We start from the raw sequence: 18,420 nt of genomic DNA on the forward strand, positions 1-18,420 counted from the left end.
ATGTTTACTGACTCAATTAACCACTTGCCAAAGCCAACATGTAATTTATTGAGTAGAAAAATGCCAGTAATTAAGAGATCTGTGGTGATTTAAGCACCTCACACAATCATGCTGCACACGACTCCAAACACATTCCACACTTCCCTGTTTTTCTCTCTGATTGCCCCGAGGCTCACCACAGAGCTCTCGTCAGACTAGAAAGAAGTGGGTACAAAGCTGATAATGGCAAAGTATCAATTGTAGTGCTAAGGACAATAAGAATGAGCAGAGTCAAACTTAGTTAGGAATGCAGGAGACTGAAGGGTTTTCTTAGAGAGGACTTGATTTCCAACATTCAATGTTAAGGAATTTCTGCGTAAGAAATGTGCGGGACTAGAGCATAATCCCCTTATTTAGCAAGCTGTTAAAGAGATGCACACTTCCTTTACTGCGGTGTATAGAGGATGTCTGCCAGTTTGCCATTGGTCAGTATGTGAAATGAAAGTAGATTCTTTGAAGGTCTAAATAGTATTAGAACAGTAGGCAGGCCTGTATGTCAGTGACTGCCCTTACATGTGGTGAATGGTCATCCGTACGGTCATGGTCAGATAAAGTGGAGAACTTCATGTGTGAGCGACGGTGTCATGTGATTTTGTTGAGCCTCATGATAGCGAAGAGATCACAGTGAAGTGAAGGCACAGAGCCAAACTCCTAGGAAATCCAAACAAATTCCAGCCACCTTGACCTCCGCATGGTTCATCCTGTCTATCTTTCCTCGCATATATTCTTTTTGCTTTTATATTGTTGTACAAAGGGGGTTTCCATTGTTCCTCTGAGGATGGAGATATTTTTATGACAGATGCTCGGCAAACAAAGTTCCCTCTCTGGATATGTTATAAACCCCTAGACCGCTTGCCTTTTGCTCATCAGCAGTTCTTAGTCACAGTGAAATTGAAAGGTGAAGTGGAAAGCCTTTTTTTTTTTTTGTTTTTTTTTTTTATTTATTTAAACGCTGTGCTGAAGAATATTTCTGTTTTTAAAGGTTTAAGAGCCGTCATTTTCCTTCGCAATTACAAACTGACATATTTTCTGAAATGGTTATCATTACATTTGATGTCATAAAAGAACCCAAAAGAAATGCATATATGTTTCTGACAGCATACAGTGTTCCTTAGCACCATAATATAATGGCTTGCACTTCTTCAGCACTTTCCTGCAAAAGCTTTTCAAGTGTCTAGCCTTCCGTGGCAAGTTACATCACCAGTAGTAATAACATAAAATAGTTAATAGGTGGCTGAGATTCTTTTAATTTATTTATCAGCATGTTTCATGCTGGAAATTTACTGGGACAGGTTCTGTACTTTATATTTGTTTTGCACCCCTCCCCCCCGCCCTTAAATTCAACGCATATATGAACACAAGAAGCATATATTTACTGAGTAAAATATGCCCAGTCAAAATGTTTTGCTCTGTGTGATGTACTATTTGCAAACTTGCCTCTTCGTTTATAACTGAAGGCCTTCATTGGAGTTTGTTTAAAAATGTGGGTGGTAATTTGCTGGTGGCTAGAATCAAGCCTGACTCCCCTTAGAGCTGAATGCTTATCCTTACACACCATTTGATTTTCAGTTCCTTTTTTCCAGTTATAAGCACACAGCGTATGTATAAAAGTGTGTTATAGTAACTGGTAACTACTAACTATTCTGCTGGAGTTTTGGGAGGGGCTTTCTTGAGCTGATCTATCACTTGATTGGGAGGGAAGCAGTCATTCAGCTGCTTTCCTGTACCTGCTGTATAGTTAAATAGAGCTGTTCTGTGCTGGGTGTCCCAACTCATTTCACTACCAAGGACATCAAAAATACATATTAATCCACACTTGGCCAATCCTTCTGCTGACAGGAAGCCATTGATAAAGAGATCCTTGTATTTGCACAGTGGTGTCAGAAGCCTCAGACTTGGCACAAATTGTTGCCTAGGATGCTTTTCTCCGAAAACATTCAGATCTGCGCATCTGACCCAAGCATCGCTTCCATCGCTGAACAGCATCTCAATTGACTAGTATCATTTGTCCTCAGATAAGCAAATGAAGTCATCAGATGCATATTGAGAGAATTTCTTCTCCAGTGGACACACTGACACTCAGGCAACACAAAGGAGGCCTCCGCAGTGCCCTTTATATGTTAATGAGCCATTTATGACTTTAAGTATTCTCATATGTTCAGTGTTTCCTGAGGTCTGTCATTTTGAAATCTCTTACTGCCCCAGATGAGACAACTGGTAATCTGCACTGGTAATGAGAGTGCTGCATTATTCTATCTGTGTAGTCTTCAAGAGGAGTGCTGCTATTTGGGTTTGAAGTATATTAGTGTATAAAGTACACACCATTATTGAAAGAGACACAGATTCCTTCATGGGAAAACTGCCAAGATAATTGAGGACGACACACACCTTAACATCTCTCTAAAAAAATAATAATAATAATTTGGTAAAAATACTTTTTTTACCAAAAAAAAGCTGAGAGAGGAGTTTTTGTGTTCTCCATAATTTGCTGTGGAAGCTGGTCCCCAAGTGCCACGTAGAATTTACACTGTGTGTGTGCATTCAATTTCTACTAAAACTACAAAAAATATTGTCAAGACTTTCCTTTTCTGGCCTGATTTGCGGAAGAAAAGTGAGATTTACAACTGAGCTGTACCAAAGGATAGCAACTGTATACACTTCAATGATCATAAAATGAGCAATTTATTATCTTGACTAGTATTTTCCTGTTGAACCAACAATACCAAAAATAAGCATGTGTAGTCTTATTAAGACATTTAGTGTCTTTGAGTGCTGAATAATAAGGGCAGCCATTTTGGCTGTGGTGAAATGGATCTGTGTTTGTGTGCTCTGAGAAAGTTTTGACCTGCTTTAAGAGTAGATACCATGGCAACATAATGATATGATAATTGAATGGAGGCCTCTTTGCTTTCCACCTTCTTTCTCACACTGATGCCAGGAAGGTCAAGCCCTAGTAGCCTTCCTTTGCCTTTGGGTCCATGCAAATTTGACAATACTGAAGAGCCATTTTGCTCCAGACTCCCTGCTCCTGTTAGATAAATTATCCTCCATTCAGGAGAAAACGTTTATAGGAGCAGGCAGTTTTCACACTGATTATTGGCCTGTCTCTGGAACAATACTCACAGAAAATTGTACTGTCACACTCATTTGCTGCTGTTGTTTTTTTTTTTTTTAATTTACATTCTCAGAAACCTAAACTTACCCCTACTATTTCGTAAATGACAAAAAATAAATACAACTTTGTCAAAGGCCAAACAAAAAAATCCAAAGGGTAGGTTTAGGCAGTAAACTCCTCAAAAATCAATCTGAGGATTTCTCCTTCATCCAAGAAGAAACAGCAATTACAAGGGGCGGAGTCTGGAGTCCCAGACAAAACCAATTCAGTATTTAAGAAAAGGAGGACAACTTTCAAAAATGCAGTTACAACAAGAGCAAATAAAACAAATTTGACTTTTTTTAAATACATACACAAAGATTTACGTATGTATGTATTTCCCTGTGAAGGATAATTAAATAAAATACAATATTCTCCATACCTTAGATGCTCCATATGTTGTAAAGGCAAAAACGTAATGCCAACATTTAGCTAGATTTTGATTGTTTTGCCTTAAAAAAATAAAATTAAACATGGCACACATACTAGACTGTGCTGTCCACTTGTTCACCAATCTTCCTGTTACTGGAATGAAAACAGGATTTTAAAAACCAGAAAGTTATCTGCTCATTAAGCAGAAAATGCAGTGTAGCTTTATCAATGATTTATAGTAATTCCAAAGCATGCATTATCTTAATGTTTTTACGAGTGACTTTATCAGTATGGTGGTTTGCCTCCTGCTTCATTATAAATGCTGCTTATGGCGTGCCTCACTTCTGCTTTGAGCTCTCATCATTCCCATAAACATTATCTTGCATTTATATATGATTTCTCTGGCTTTTCTCTGCCTGTGGCCAGCTTTGGCTTTATCTGTCTTTGCGTGGAAGCAGCCACAGCTTCCAGGATAGCCTACAGCTCAATTAAAGGGAGGCTTGCTGTAGTAGCCGTAGATCAGTTCTCTGTAAAGTAAACCCCTTCCCTCCTCCACTGGAGTGAAATCGTTCTTGGCTGCTTGTCAGACATGCAGTGTGGAGTCTGGTGCCAAGTGTCACTGCATCATTAACTTTCAGGACAAAGTTAGCAGCATATGAATGCCAAGACACAAATCACTGGCATTGTTGAGGGATCCCAACTTTTACTAAGCAGAATAAGTAAGGATACAAGCAAACTAAGCATGAGAGTGGTGTTTCTTACACTGTGCCCTCGGGGAGGATTTATACAGAATATCACTTTCTGTGAGTGTGAAGCCATCTCAAGGCACTCAGCTAGGACGCCAAAAGCAACATTCAGGGGTGACTCTTCAGTTAAGACTTAAAGCAAGACAGTTTCAGAAATATTCCAAAAGACAGTAAGCATGAGACCAGCATCTCCCTCGATGGTGATCAATGCAAACGATTGCATTCTAGATCTATGTTTGCCATGGAAGAAAAAGGCCAGTGCATTACAAGTAAATGCAAAAATGTCCCTTCACCTTTAAATATCATGCACAATCTTGAACTTTGGTAATAGTTAATTTACAGAATAGATCAGTAGACAAAATGTATTAATCTGAGAATGCAGAAATAGTGTTAATCTGCCTACAGCACCAATAATCAATCATTCACTGCATCTGTATTTCTTCATGAGTTCAGGTGAGGAGAGTCCTCAGTGAAACCGATGTGCAATTTTTTTTGTTAAAGTATGAAAAGCATAGAACTCCAGAAAGCAATAAAGAAAAAATCTTCACAATCTTAAAAATAATCATTAAAAACTTTTTTTAAATATACATTTTATTTTAATAGTGTCATTTGACTTTCAAAGATCAATGCCCACATCAGACATTAAGCTCAAGCATGGTCTCAGAAACATGTGGATTTTATAGATCTAAACCATATCAATATTTCAAAGCAGAACATATTTAGCTGGTCGTGGGCAGGTCACATGGAGATTATATTAAGTGTGTCGGCTGGTAGTTGAAGCTCTCGGCAGTGTCGGTCCTCAGGCTGCTGCCTTCACTGGCTCTCGGTGGGGGGGTACGCTAGTGCAGCCTCCTATCTCTTCAGGATCTCTGGCAGTCTGCCACCCATCCCCACAGTAATTATCTCCCCACCCCAAGCAGGATTGAATTCCACCATTTGTGTTCGCCGATTGCATTCTCATGCAGGGACCAGGCTGGGGGGAATGGGCTGAAACCATGACATTGCAATTTGCAGTGATCCTGTTATACTAATGACTAGGCAGATGTGCTCCATAACACTGTGTCATTTAAACTGTTAAATGAGCTATGTTCAGGCTGTAGAAATCTCTTCTGGGCACTGGGAAGCCATATTAAACAAATAGAGCTATTCAGCTTTTCTATATATGGGATTGTTCAGCTTTGGCAAACTTTATTACAGTGGAATGTCACACAGTGTAATATTAAAAATCAGTACATTTTTTGTTTAAATCCAAGTTTCCTATGAACTGAAGGTTGTTGGAAGTGTGACAGTATTTTAGAAATCATTCCACTTGGTTGTGCATTTGTGTCAGGATTTAGGTGCAGTGAGTCTGGATTATACTTGGTTAGCTGCTTGAACTATCCTTTTGTACAAACATCTTATATTAAAAACATATTTGACTGATTTGAAATTACTATTTGTTTTTGTGATTTTCCTAAGTCACACTATTCTTACGATCTGTATGTGTATGTATCACTAGAATGTTTTATTCCTTTCTCTACCAAAGAGGGAGAGAAAGCTGAGTCTGAGTGTTTTTGTGTATAGGAAAAGTTACAATGTATTTCCATGAAGAGGACAATTTATGATGAAAGCCCACAAGGATTTTTTTCTGCAAGGACCTTCATTTTTACCACCAAAAAATGTTTGCAAATCAGCTTTTTTGAAGAGACTCTGAGAAATAATAGTTGGGCCTTTGACTGTCAGTGACTGTCTGAGGTTAAATTTGAGCCTGATTACAAATGGTGGTTGGAGTTTCTGTTGACCACAAGGCACAACATGTCTGTCTTGTCGTGGAGTGAGACAAGCCCTGACCTTCAGCGGATTTCACAAGTCTTGTCGTGTAGCTTATAATTTTGTAGGAAACATACACGAACAGGGCGGGGGGGGGGGGGGGCGGAGGATGTGCATTGCTATAGCATTTCAGTATGTGTTGGGGAATGTGTTTTGCAGAGCGGATGACATGTGGGCAGCAGATGGATCCAGTCTCCTGTGTTGGGCTCCAAAGTAAATTACCAGAGGGCGCTGTTTTTTTTAATCTTTCCCTTTTCCTTTTTAATTTTCTTAGATATTTCTGAAGACCTATGTAGGAAGAAATTTGTTTAAGTGATTCCTAGTAATTAACTTAAATAAGTAAATTAAATGCATACATAAAATACTACTCAATGTCAGCAAGAAAACAAGCATCCTCGCATTAAACACAGGGAAGATCATTCACAGGAAACTAATGAAACCATTTTGAGCTGCATTCTTCCCTTTTCTGGGATGATGATTGCATTGGCAGATTCTGTTGATCTGGAATTCATTTTCTGTGACATCTAGAGACATCTACTTTGTAAATTCGTCTGCTTTCTTTGTGTGTTTACCTATTTATTTTTTGTAATTTCTATTAATGTTCATAACATAAGCTGCTGATTTGACATCATGGACATCTGTGTGTTTTTTTGGCCTGGTGCATTGCTGGAAGCACAATGTATATTCTTATATTCAAAACAATATTATTTTTATTACACGATAGAATAAACCTACTTACTTTCCTCATTTCAAAAGGGTTGCTTATATATTTTAAAAAACTAAACAGGCTGGCAAAGTGATTATACATGAGATTATCAGAGGACGTCCCTCATGTTTTTGGTGTAAGTCACAATTTGTTTAAGTCTTTCTATGGGCCTGATATTAAATGCACAATTACATTCCTGGCATACTGTATGGTTTGATTTTGATGAGGGATGAATTTGTGATGTCTGAGTGCTTCTTTTTTTAATGTTATTTCCCTAGTGAAACTTACTGCCCTGGCACTGTGAATGTAGGCTGAGTGGGAAATAAATGTGTTTTTTTTTTTTGTAGGAAACCCCCCCAAATATCACCATGTTTAGCTTTATTTAGGAAATGTTAAGCAGAAGTGGAATTCTTACATTTTTATCTCTAAAACCTGTCCTCAGTCGCCGTAACAATTTCATTGTGTATAGAATTTCTGTTGTTTCTTAGTAGCCTTATTTAAGTGGTGATGTGTAAATGCTCACAGGAGAACAATGAAAGCACTAGTACATGTAGTGGTGTGCATTTTATATTCTGATAACCAAACTTAGTATTGGCTACTTTATTCTGTTCATTTTCCTTTTCCGTCCAAGAGCTGCTACCTCCCTCTTGTGGCTCTCTAGCGGTACTGCCCAGTTAACACAGTATATCGTAGCTAACGTCAGCAACAAATGTCAGCTGATGGAAGAAAAAAAAAGTTGAAAAATGTTGGTAACACGCGAGCGCTACGGTTGCAGCAAAGCCGAGCTTGTTTGTGAAGAGGCTCTATTGTTTCAGGGAGGATCACAGTGGTCTCTACCCTGTTGAAAACCAGCAGGATCTTTTTTCTTTTCTTTTCTTTTTCATGCAATTTTTCCCCCCCACTCTGTAAGACTTGCCTCTGATTGGCCTACAGCACATGGACTTTTTGTAATGATGGGTAAAGGGGACCAGTAACCAGCAAAACTAGCACCAGGCTTATTCATTTCAGTTGGGAAGTCAAAGGGGGGGCAGTACAGTCTACAAAAATGTCAAGATAACATGGCACAATGAGGAAAACTGTATTTGAAAGCAGGTGAGATGGTTATTGATGACAGATGTTTGATCTTTTTTTCTGTTTTCTTTAGTTTTTAATTCCATTTTTTTTTTTTTTTGCTTTTGTTTTTAGGCTGTCCCTTCACAAGTCTAGCTCAGAAGATGGATCTGTGGGTTAGTATCATTCTGTTTGTTTGTTTGATGTGCTGCTCAGTTCACAGATAACACTATTTAGTTTCTTGATGTATGCATTGTAACTGTTACAGCAGGGGGTTCCCTTGCATACATATAACACAGTATGCTTAACAGCTGTATGTAAATGTAAAATAAATGTATATTTTGTTTGGAAGTGACTCACTGTCATGTATTAGATGACTACAGACAAACTGGTCACTTTATCTTTTTTTCTTTCTTTTTTTCTTATCCCTGAAAGAAACTGATTCCTCCCTCCTGGGGTAGCCATTCTTTAGCAGTGGCTAAGGTGGCCCTGTTAAAAGGACTTAAAGATGCAGATTTCTTGCAGCAATCTTTTGAATCTCACAGCTGAGATAGATAAGCGGAACAATCCTTCCACCTGGTTGTACGATAAACAGTAGCCCCACAGGATCAGATCTGAAATGGTTTGTTTCAGCACGTTGTCTTTAAGAGCAGAGCGATGTACGATGTGGCATGATTATGGTTTGTTAACCCTCTGGAGGCAATGTGAACGGGTCAGGCGTTTTTTTTTATTCCAAATCAATGAGTCACACAGACCTCAAGGTTCATGTGATATTTGAAAAAAATGCTGCAACTTTTTTATTCTGCTTACTTGTGTTTGATATATTTGTCACTTCTGTCCTCCTGCTCATCCGCCAGGTGTTAAACATGAGTCGCTAGACCCCAAGAGGTCCAATATTAACTATCTCCAGGGGTCAAGCTCTGGGGTCACTCGGTGTCCGTCCGTCCCCCTTGTTAGTAAATAAGCCTCATTCCTCTCTGCAGGAAAGACACTTTACAGCTGTTCTTATACTGTCCATAGCGCATGCCATTGGACACTGTTAGTACGAAGTGTGATGATAAGCACAGCTGGGCAATTCTGTTATCTGACTCGCAGCCTGTTGTGGCTTTGGTTTGCATCCCAGGATACAGTATAAAAAGGGAGGTGGGGGGGGATGAATGAAGGCAGCGTTCCTCACAGGAAATGCTATTGGTATGCATTGCTTCATAGCAAGACAAGGACTACCCTCAAGGCTGCCTCCCAGCATCATAGGTCAGGTGCTGTTAAAAGACCGCACTGGGTTTGTAAAGAGATTTTTCAGAGGGGATTGAACCAAATTGTGCCTGTATTATTATTAGTTTTCATATGTAATTTATAACAATATAATCTTTGGCTTCTTTATCTTACCCATGCTCCACAACTTTTTATTTGCAATACCTTTCTATCAAGGAATAAAATCCAGGAACGGTATGTTTTTACTGTGGCTTTAACAGTGAAAAGCATGAAAGTATATCTGCCCACCATCATGTGTTTTGAGTTTAGCTATATATGTAGTCATCTCTTCAGTCTGAATGATTTTATCTTTCCAATAGGAATATATTAGCATGATGAATTCATACAAGAAAGGACTTTAAAATGTAGCAAGCTTGCATTACTGACTATTTTTAAACCAGTCTTAATCAGTTGAATAGGTTGCATCTGTGCATTCTTGTGATTTCTTGTTATTGCAAACAAATTGATACGTTCTCAGGGAAGGGAACATTTCCACTGCCAACTTTGCTAGAGGCTAAGCGGGTATTGGTCCAGTTCTTTCTCCGCACAGTGTTTGCCTGTTTAACTTGTTTTCAATCTCTTATGAATTTTGTCTCAAAGGGAAGGGCGACTGTAAGAAGAAAAACAAGTCATTTTGGCAGAATTTCCGCAAGTCGCAGAAGGGGGTCATGCGGCAGTCTTCAAAAGGTACGACGAGTTAAAGAAGAATCTCTGTTGGCGGCTTTGAAGACGAATTATAAATCTCAGAGTTTACCAGTATTAGATCTGATTTTGTCTGAAGTATGGCTGTACGTATCCCGTCATTGATCGATTGGTAAATCGGTGGATCGGTCTTCCTGCTGCCTTCTGTGTTTGAATACTGCGCAGATCTTGAATGCCTGTGGGCGTCGCCCCTCTTGTCTGATCTGTCCCCCTCCTAATGCATGTGTTCTGCGGTCGCAGGAGAGGACATTGGCTATGTGGCCAGTGAAATCACCATGAGTGACGAGGAGCGCATCCAGCTGATGATGATGGTGAAAGAAAAGATGATCACAGTGGAGGAGGCCCTAGCCAGGGTAGGCAAAGCCGTCTGCTCAGCTCGTCGTCTTGGAGGGGCAGATTACATCAAACCCAGCTCTCGCACCACACCCCTCAGAAAGCTCGGAGATCATCTCGGGGCACTTTGATATCATCTGGCCCCTGGAAGCCGGAGACAGCTTCACAGGAGACACGTTATCAGCCGCAACACATGGCAGTTCTTGTCCCAGCTCCAAATTATAGCCACTTCACAGTGCAGCTTCCCTTGTCTTCTCATTTACCTTTACTAAAACCCTTTACAGATTAACACTTTTCTTGTCCAACTAACAAAGCTGCGTTTTAACTAAATGGCATATGTGAATACAGAGATGCTCTGTGCTCCTAGGGCAAGCATGAGTCCCTAGCACTGATGCACTGCTGTGGGGAAAGGGGCGCCCTGCCACTGCATCTTGTGTTTTTTATGCATGGTCACCTGTAGGATGGATCTTGTCATCCCCTGCTTCCCTGGACAGCAAAAGCAGTCCCCAGTTTAGGATTTAGGCAATAAATATGTATTTTAGAGATGGAATATATATATATATATATATATATATATATATATATATATATATATATATATATATATTTATTTTATTTTTTCCCCTATGAGAAAATAGATTGGGTGTCACTAAAATACAAATACTCTGCTTTATAAGGAGAGACATTGATGTTATTGGACCTGCATCTCTCTGGTTCTTGTCTTTGACTGTTTGTCAGTGATTCGGGACTAAAAGACATTATTTATTTTGAAAATTGTACAAGGGGAACATGTTGATCTTGATTTGGTGTGCTTTAGTAGCCGGGTGGGGGGAGATTGTGTAGAATATAATGATAATCCAGACTGTGGGTGCGTGTTAGCCCATGCAGCCCACATTGCACATTCTCGGGCACAGACCTGAGGAAGAGCTTTTGAATCTGAGCCATTTTCTGAACTCTTCTTCTCTGTAGTTGAAGGAGTATGAGACCCAGAGCAGACAGTCCAGCAGTACTGACAATGCAGAGTGGACTGATGGATCCAATCCTAATGTAAACGAGTCCTCAAACTGCAATGTAAGTACCGCCTTTTCTTGTCTGCATTAAAATTGATCAAACCAAAAGGTGCACAGTAAGTCAGAGCTAGTTGTTTCAATGTTAAAAATGTTATGATCTGAACCAAGATTGTGACAGAAGAACAAACTGTTTTGTGTGTAATTATTTGTGAGGATTAAATTTAAATCAAAAGATGATTAGCTAAATCTCTCCATTTGTATTCTGGTTCCTGTAAATTGAAGGCCTCTCTTTTCTGTTGGAGACTGCTCTGGTGTGCTCTTGTCTGCAGCTGTGGATGCTCTGTGGATGTTGTATGGGAATGAAGATAATAGAGATTGCAGATGGTTTTTCTCATACATAGCATACATAACACGTAAATGGATTGTAAACAAACAGGAATAGATGTACAAGCCCAGTCTTCCTTTGGCTGATATGTTGAGTCTTACCAGGGCTTGGTGACAGCACAGTAATTTTTAAAATAAAATATGCAGCTGTTCTCCGGTACTAGGAGTATATCACGGCATACTAACAGTTACTGTGTTAATGTTTCAGCCTGAGTTGCTATAGCTTCTGTAAGTTATCTAACTAATATGTTAGCTTCAGGATATTGATCCTGTCTTTAACAAGGTTATTGTGCATGAGGCCCAGTTCATTAAAGGAGGGAGTGAAACTTGGCCGCTGCCTGATTAAGAAGTTGTTTTCTTAACGAATGCCTTGCGATGTGTTCCTTTGCTTCCTGATGCATTTTTTTCCCAGCAGATGGGAAAATAAGAGCTTTTGAAAACTGAAATTGTACAGAGCAGATATTAGTATATCAGATGTGTTTGTTAGCCGTTGAAAAATAAATGCATTTCCACTTTAGGCATTTTTCCTTTGCAGACCCTAACATGATATTTAAAGACATTGAATTAAAAAAGGAGAGAGAGTGGAGGAAAATAAGAATTAATACAAGCAACATGGCATCTCGGTTCCTTAGGGTTAATTTCTGGTATTATGTAACCACTTGTGCTAAAGTGGAATATGCACTTTGGCGTTCGTGCAACATTCTCCAGGTATTCTGGGGGAAATCCATGTAACTGGGTGTGCTGTTAGGAACCAGTGTAACATTTGTTCTGTCCTGGATATGAACTTGTGATTCAATGAGCCAAGAGCACCACTGGGGCCCTCTCTCAAAAAACGGGGCATTTGTGTTGTTCTCTATTCATGTCCCTCAGTGCGTTAAAACCCTATTGTCAGGCACAAGGGCACTGAATTCAACACACTGCTCTGTTGTGGAGGCAGCAAGTTTGTGGAGGGCAGCATTGTGACAGTGTGATTAGGGGTCTGTTTGGGCAGTATTGTGCACATGAGCCCGGGCCTCACTGCAAAACCAAAAGAGGCTCCAAAGCATTTGCAGCAACAGGGACATAAGAAACTATCCCGTAGTGTGGAATTAATCACGCAATACAGGATTCATAACACATCTATTCGGAGGCATTACTGGTCATATCACGATGTTGGTGTATTAGTTTTATTTATTTTAACTGGCAGACACAATCATTTGCTGCATCCACAGTAAAATGTTGTCTTTTTTTTTTCTTTGTAATAATGCAAAGCTCTAGTATTTTTGTAGAATAAAACATATTTTCTAAAAAATTCATAACAAAAAAAGATGAAGATAAACCGGTAATTTGTTCATGCTAAAGTCATTGGAAAGATGATTAGTAGAGCTTTGAATGCGGGTTTCTTTAGAGATATAAAATTGGAAATTCTATTCTACATGTGGAATACGGGCACTGTGATCATTCTGTCTTTAAATCTATCTTGTCTCCAGGTTATTAAACTAAGAACTTTTGTTTTAGCGTTTTGACGGGTATATGTATGAGTTAGTATAATTAACCCAGTTTCTAAATCCCGACCGGGGGATTTGTGGAGTGTTTTGCAATGTTCAGCATTCATCCAAACAGAGATGCTTTTGTGTGTCAGCCTGAGGAATTACACATCTTATTTCTTTGAAAAGATTATGAACCGCTACTGCATTTGGCTTAAATGTGTCTTTGGAGAACAAGCATGTGTGTGCGTCTGCAAGGAACACATATAAAAGTGGAATCTTTGTATTATATGCTTGTTATTTTATGCCCCATATTCCCAGAAATCTCAATTAGTAGATAAAACCCTTCTAACCACACAAGCAGGGTTTATTCCATCTTCAGTTTCCCCATTAGAAGGGTGTCTGAAAGCTCGGATGCCTTTTTGGTAGTGTCTCAAGTCAGATTTTACTAAAAAACTTTTGAAAGGGGCTTAGAACAGTGTGAAAAGGGAAAATGTCCCGGTCTCCACAGTAAGTTCGGCTTTGAAAAGTAGTGTTATTGTATACTTTACTAAGAAAGTACTTTAAAATAGTTTTAATGAATATGTAGTGCATGTTGGAATGCATTTGAATGTCAAACCGTGTGGCTGTCTGTGTAGTTAAGTATTTTGCCCAGTTTGAAGCTTAAGAGGTGGCAATTTCCTTGTCAACTCGGTATATATACAAATGTAAGCTACAGCTCTTGTTTAGTTTTGCTGTCTAATACAAGAGAACATTGAAAGTTTTGCATCTGGTAAACTAAAGATACAAGAGCCACCTGAGAAATAATACTTAAATGAGGTGTAAATTAATATAATGCTTTTATGGATCTTTCAATTTGATCTTATTAGATATTAAAAAACAAAATTTGGGGTGTAGTGTAAAACCTAAGTTTACTTATGACACCATGCAATGTAATGAAATCAAGTATTGATAGCAGCTGTGGTCGCTTTTGGGTTGACATGGGAGCCTCTAATTGTCAAGTTTGAAATCACTTCCGCTCAGACTGGGGACGATTTTGGCCTCTCTTTGTGAGAATGAAAGGATAAAGTTGGGAAGCACACGGGGGGGGGGGAAAGAAAAGTCCCTAGGTTCCCTTGGATGTCTTTCTGGGAAGTCAATGCTGATCTCAGAGCAACAAAGATACAGCATTATTGTGTTGTGAGCTCAGTGTTGGCAGGCAGGGACCACAAAGGAAGGCCCGGAGCCCCAGGGATGAGTCTTGGGGATACAGTGGATTAAAGACAGGAATGTGTAGCTGACAGATCACAGCATCACAAGATAATGACAACCATATGAAACTTCGGAGTGAAACGTATAAATATTTATACTTTTGCACACATGCTGCCAGGAGAGAAAATTGCATTGAGATAATTTCAGAACAATACAATGAGAATGGTATCACCATAGTTGCTTTAATAAGACAAAGAGAAACAACACATCTTGCACAACAGCTAATTTATGATGGGAATTAATTAATGGGTAACAAAGACTGATTTTAATTCTAATTATAACTGAGCAGCATTTTAATTTTAGCCATTGAAGTAGTCAGCCATTTTTAGTATGTGTTCAGTGTCTGTTGTACACTGCTTCAGCTGACCTTTGAAATTGGGGATTGTATTGTCTGTGATATTCCCTGAAATAAGTCTATTATATGCAGTCATTTCAGTGCATTTAACACACTATTTAAACACTGATCACCGTGTTGTATATTGAGAGACTAGATAGATAAGAAGACTGAATTAAATCAAGATGTCCAAATCATCTGGCAAAATGCCTGGTCTTTGTCATCCCAATTGTTTCCAGAAAGTTTTGTGAAAATGACTATCAGGGAAGGAAGTGCACAGAAAAAAGGAGCACAGACTCAACACATGAGAGGGGAAAAAGCAGACGAAGAACTCAAACTGTAGAGCAAGCTAATGGTGTTAATTGCATGAGATATGGTGCCTCTTCTGCCAAGACTTTTTAAAGGAATTAAATCATCTCAAGCCTCCCAATAGTTAAATGATTTGTGTTTGAGCTTGTGGCTGTTTTTTTTTTCTTCCCGTTTCTGCAAAAATTCCTCCGACAGTAATTAAGGATATGGAGGCCAGAAAGAGGTCAGATAGCCTTGGTCAGTGAAAACAGGGATTGTTTGAGATGCACAACACTCCTTTTCTCTGATTTTGAATAGAAAACTTGCAGCACACTGACAATCTGGCCCGTTATTACAAGTTGTGTGGCGGGCCAGTAGTTTGCCGGATTTGCTGGCAAGTCGCTAATAAACTACAGTTAATCTGATCCTTTCTTCATGGATGTGCACATTCAAGACACCCAATTTACAGTCTGTGGGGCAACTGAGCAAAGTACCGTTCAAAGGAGTTCGTTTGGATTGCAGTTCTTAACTTTGGAATGGGGATTTAAGGTTGTTTTGGAAACCACCATAAGCAGTTTGGGAGATTGTACTGTAACCTGCTAAATGCTGAAAGTGGTAAGTAAGGAATCCCACAAAATAGTTTTTGATGCAGTGTTAGGATTGATTTAGGTATGGATTTTGACTGATCATTTTATCTGTGAAAAATAGTATATTGTGTTTTTTAGAAAAATTGAGAAAAATTTAGAAAAAGTGTGGGTCCAAGTGTGCTAATAATTGTCTGTAGTTCATGTAGGACATTCTGCATCTGCTTTGAACATGATTGTGTTTTCCTGTACTTTAGAATGTTGTGAAATGTTTTATAATTGAAAAAAAATAATTCTACAGGGTTCCTTTTTTATTTTTCAGTGAGAAATACTGGATCCTTGTTTTTCTAAAACACTAATTCTTCAGTATCAGGGTTTGCCCATTTCCAGTCTTAGCCATGAAGTTGTCTGATGTAATGATGGCTCAGTCCTTTAAAGTATCCAAACATCAGAGATTCATAGCAGTTCTGCTACAAAGCTGAAAATACTTCTGGAGATAGTCTACATCTCAGTAGATATATTATGTTTTGTTTGTTGTTCATTTTAATATTTGTGTATTTCTTTTTTCTATTTGTTGCATTTCATCTAGGTGGAATTTCTAAAGGATAATTTAATGAGTGTTTGATGGAAACCTTTTTGATCTACTCTGCTTTTCCTAAAAACTTACATTAATTCATGCAGCATTAACATTTTCTTGCATAGTTGCATAACTGTTGCATTTGCTTGTATTTTATGTTCTTCTGTTTTGCATTTTCATACCGATCATATTTTAATAAATTTTATACACATTCCATTTTTTTTTCCTCCCATTAGTTTTTATTATATACACAACACTGCAAAAATTGACACACAATCATGTTTTATTTTTTTCTTATTCTGCATTGTCTTGATTGTGTTTTTTTCTGTTTTGTTTTTGTAATATGTGACTGTATGTATGTGTATATGTGTGTGTGTGTATGTATATATATATATATATATATATATATATATATATATATATATATATATATATATATATATATATATATATATACACACACTAGTTTATAATATATATAGTACAATGCACAAGAAATGGACTTGCTCATGCTCATGCTATGTTTCAGTAAGTCTGTGGTGCAAAGGAAAGTCTGTGATCTCTAAACGCAGATTGTCTGTGAAAAACAAAAAGACAGCATATGAATGTCCCTCTGTCAGGAGATTGTGTTGACTGTAGCGCCCGCATTTAATGTGGTCTAAAATGAAGAGTGCCGTGAATGCATGTGAATGGAAATGAAGGGAAACGAACAAGGAGAATGACTCATGAATATAAACTCTGTATCGCAGCATGTTAATAGCCTGATTTCAGAAGTGCGATGCCCTTCGATTGAAAGTGGCGCAGGAGTGCGGTTTGACAGCCAATGCTTTTCAGAGCTACAAAAGCAAGAATGAGGTCAAATTGTAGACTAATCTGTTCATCCCCAGTGCAGAGTGTCTGTAAAATAACAATCGCAAGAACAATATTTTAGAATGATTCAGTGTTTACCATTTTCTAAGTGGTTCTGCTGACTTTGTAACACAATATTTGAAGATACAGATGATGTCCTGAATACATTTTTCCTGCTGGAAAAAAAACAAACATTTTGCAGCCTTGCTTTCTTAGTTTTCTTAGCCGTTAGCATTTATACGCAAATGCATTATAATTAGTGCTGTTAATAAATTACAGACGTTTTGTTTCTTTTCAAGACCACTTCCTCTGGCAGGCAGATAGAGCAGAACATCTTTTCATAGTTTATAGGGTTTAGTATTGGCTTTCCCCCATACTTTGGCTAACCCCTGTTTTATTAAATGGAGCTCAGCTGCTGCATGTGGTCTAGACTAAATGATACACGATGTAAAAATAACTTTTTTGCATGACTAAGAACAAGAAAAGGAGGCCACAGCTTTGTGAGGAGGTAGACAACAGAGTGAAAACCCTTTTCAAGATATTGATTGACTCTGTGCTTTACCGGTACTGCTTCTGTGAAATGTGTTTTGAAACGTGAGAAAGTTATTTTATTTATTTATTTTGTCTATTATTTGTTTGGGAAACATTACACTCAAGGCCATGGCTCAGAATACACAGAGCATGTAGTTTTCAAATTAATTATTTCAACCAGCAAAACTTCTCTTCAGACCACTGAATGTTTTTTTTTTTTTCTTTTTCCCCTCTCAGTTCCAGTCATTCTATGTCCATGTCTGTAGGTACGCCATCTTAAAGTCTGATCACATCTGATCTTTAAATCTAATCAGGTGTGTCTGGAGTCATAATAAGGGTAGGGCTGCCTGCACAAAACATTTGGTACTCTTGTTGAACCACTTTTCCTTCTGTGCTGAAATGGAAAATTGTAAAACCTCATAGACTGGTAATTGTGGAGAACTGTGCTATAGGGGGTCCAGTTTCTGGATGAGTTCCTGTGTGCTCTGAAGTTCCCATGGTGTCATTACCAGACAGCAAGGGATGCCAATCTTGGTGTTATGGCCAAATATAAAAACATCTAATTTGCTACATTTTTTTTTTTCTTCCTGCCCACCAATTTGCCTATTAGACTGTTTAGGAGATCCCACATGCTGTACTGTGCAGTGGTAAAAAAAAAAAACACATACACACAAATAAATGCATGCCATGCTCCACCACAGCCAACATGGTGGCCATTCTAATGGACATGAGAGTTAGTGTTAAAATGCTTGGGAAACATTTTGGGTGATTTCTTTTACACATAAGGTTCTTCATAGATGTAGATTCTTATCTTCATTAGAAGGAGACAGGAAAGATTGAGCCTTGGGCTTGATCTCTCTCAAATATAGGTTTCTAGCAACCTAACAAATAAGCCCACTGTTCCTTTAACTCCGCTGCAGCGCTCTGCACTGAGTTGGCCAATTTGCTATGGCTTGAACAGTGGAGCCAGCTGTCTGCAATATG

At 38.5% G+C, this 18,420-nt stretch overlaps 1 protein-coding gene across 10 annotated transcripts in view; it reads left to right on the plus strand.

Moving 5' to 3' along the window:
- Positions 1–18,420, plus strand: part of LOC136747795 (SAM and SH3 domain-containing protein 1) — a 304,184-nt gene that overhangs the window by 261,179 nt on the left and 24,585 nt on the right. For 9 of the 10 annotated variants that reach the window (XM_066701012.1, XM_066701019.1, XM_066701070.1 and 6 more), the window contains exons 5-8: positions 8,012–8,052; positions 9,728–9,814; positions 10,070–10,182; positions 11,132–11,233. In XM_066701012.1, coding sequence (XP_066557109.1) covers positions 8,012–8,052; positions 9,728–9,814; positions 10,070–10,182; positions 11,132–11,233 — 343 coding nt within the window. The remainder of the gene's footprint in view (positions 1–8,011; positions 8,053–9,727; positions 9,815–10,069; positions 10,183–11,131; positions 11,234–18,420) is intronic. The other variant, XM_066701028.1, reaches the window with a different exon arrangement.

Source organism: Amia ocellicauda, chromosome 1, assembly GCF_036373705.1.
Source record: "Amia ocellicauda isolate fAmiCal2 chromosome 1, fAmiCal2.hap1, whole genome shotgun sequence".
Taxonomy (NCBI): domain Eukaryota; kingdom Metazoa; phylum Chordata; class Actinopteri; order Amiiformes; family Amiidae; genus Amia; species Amia ocellicauda.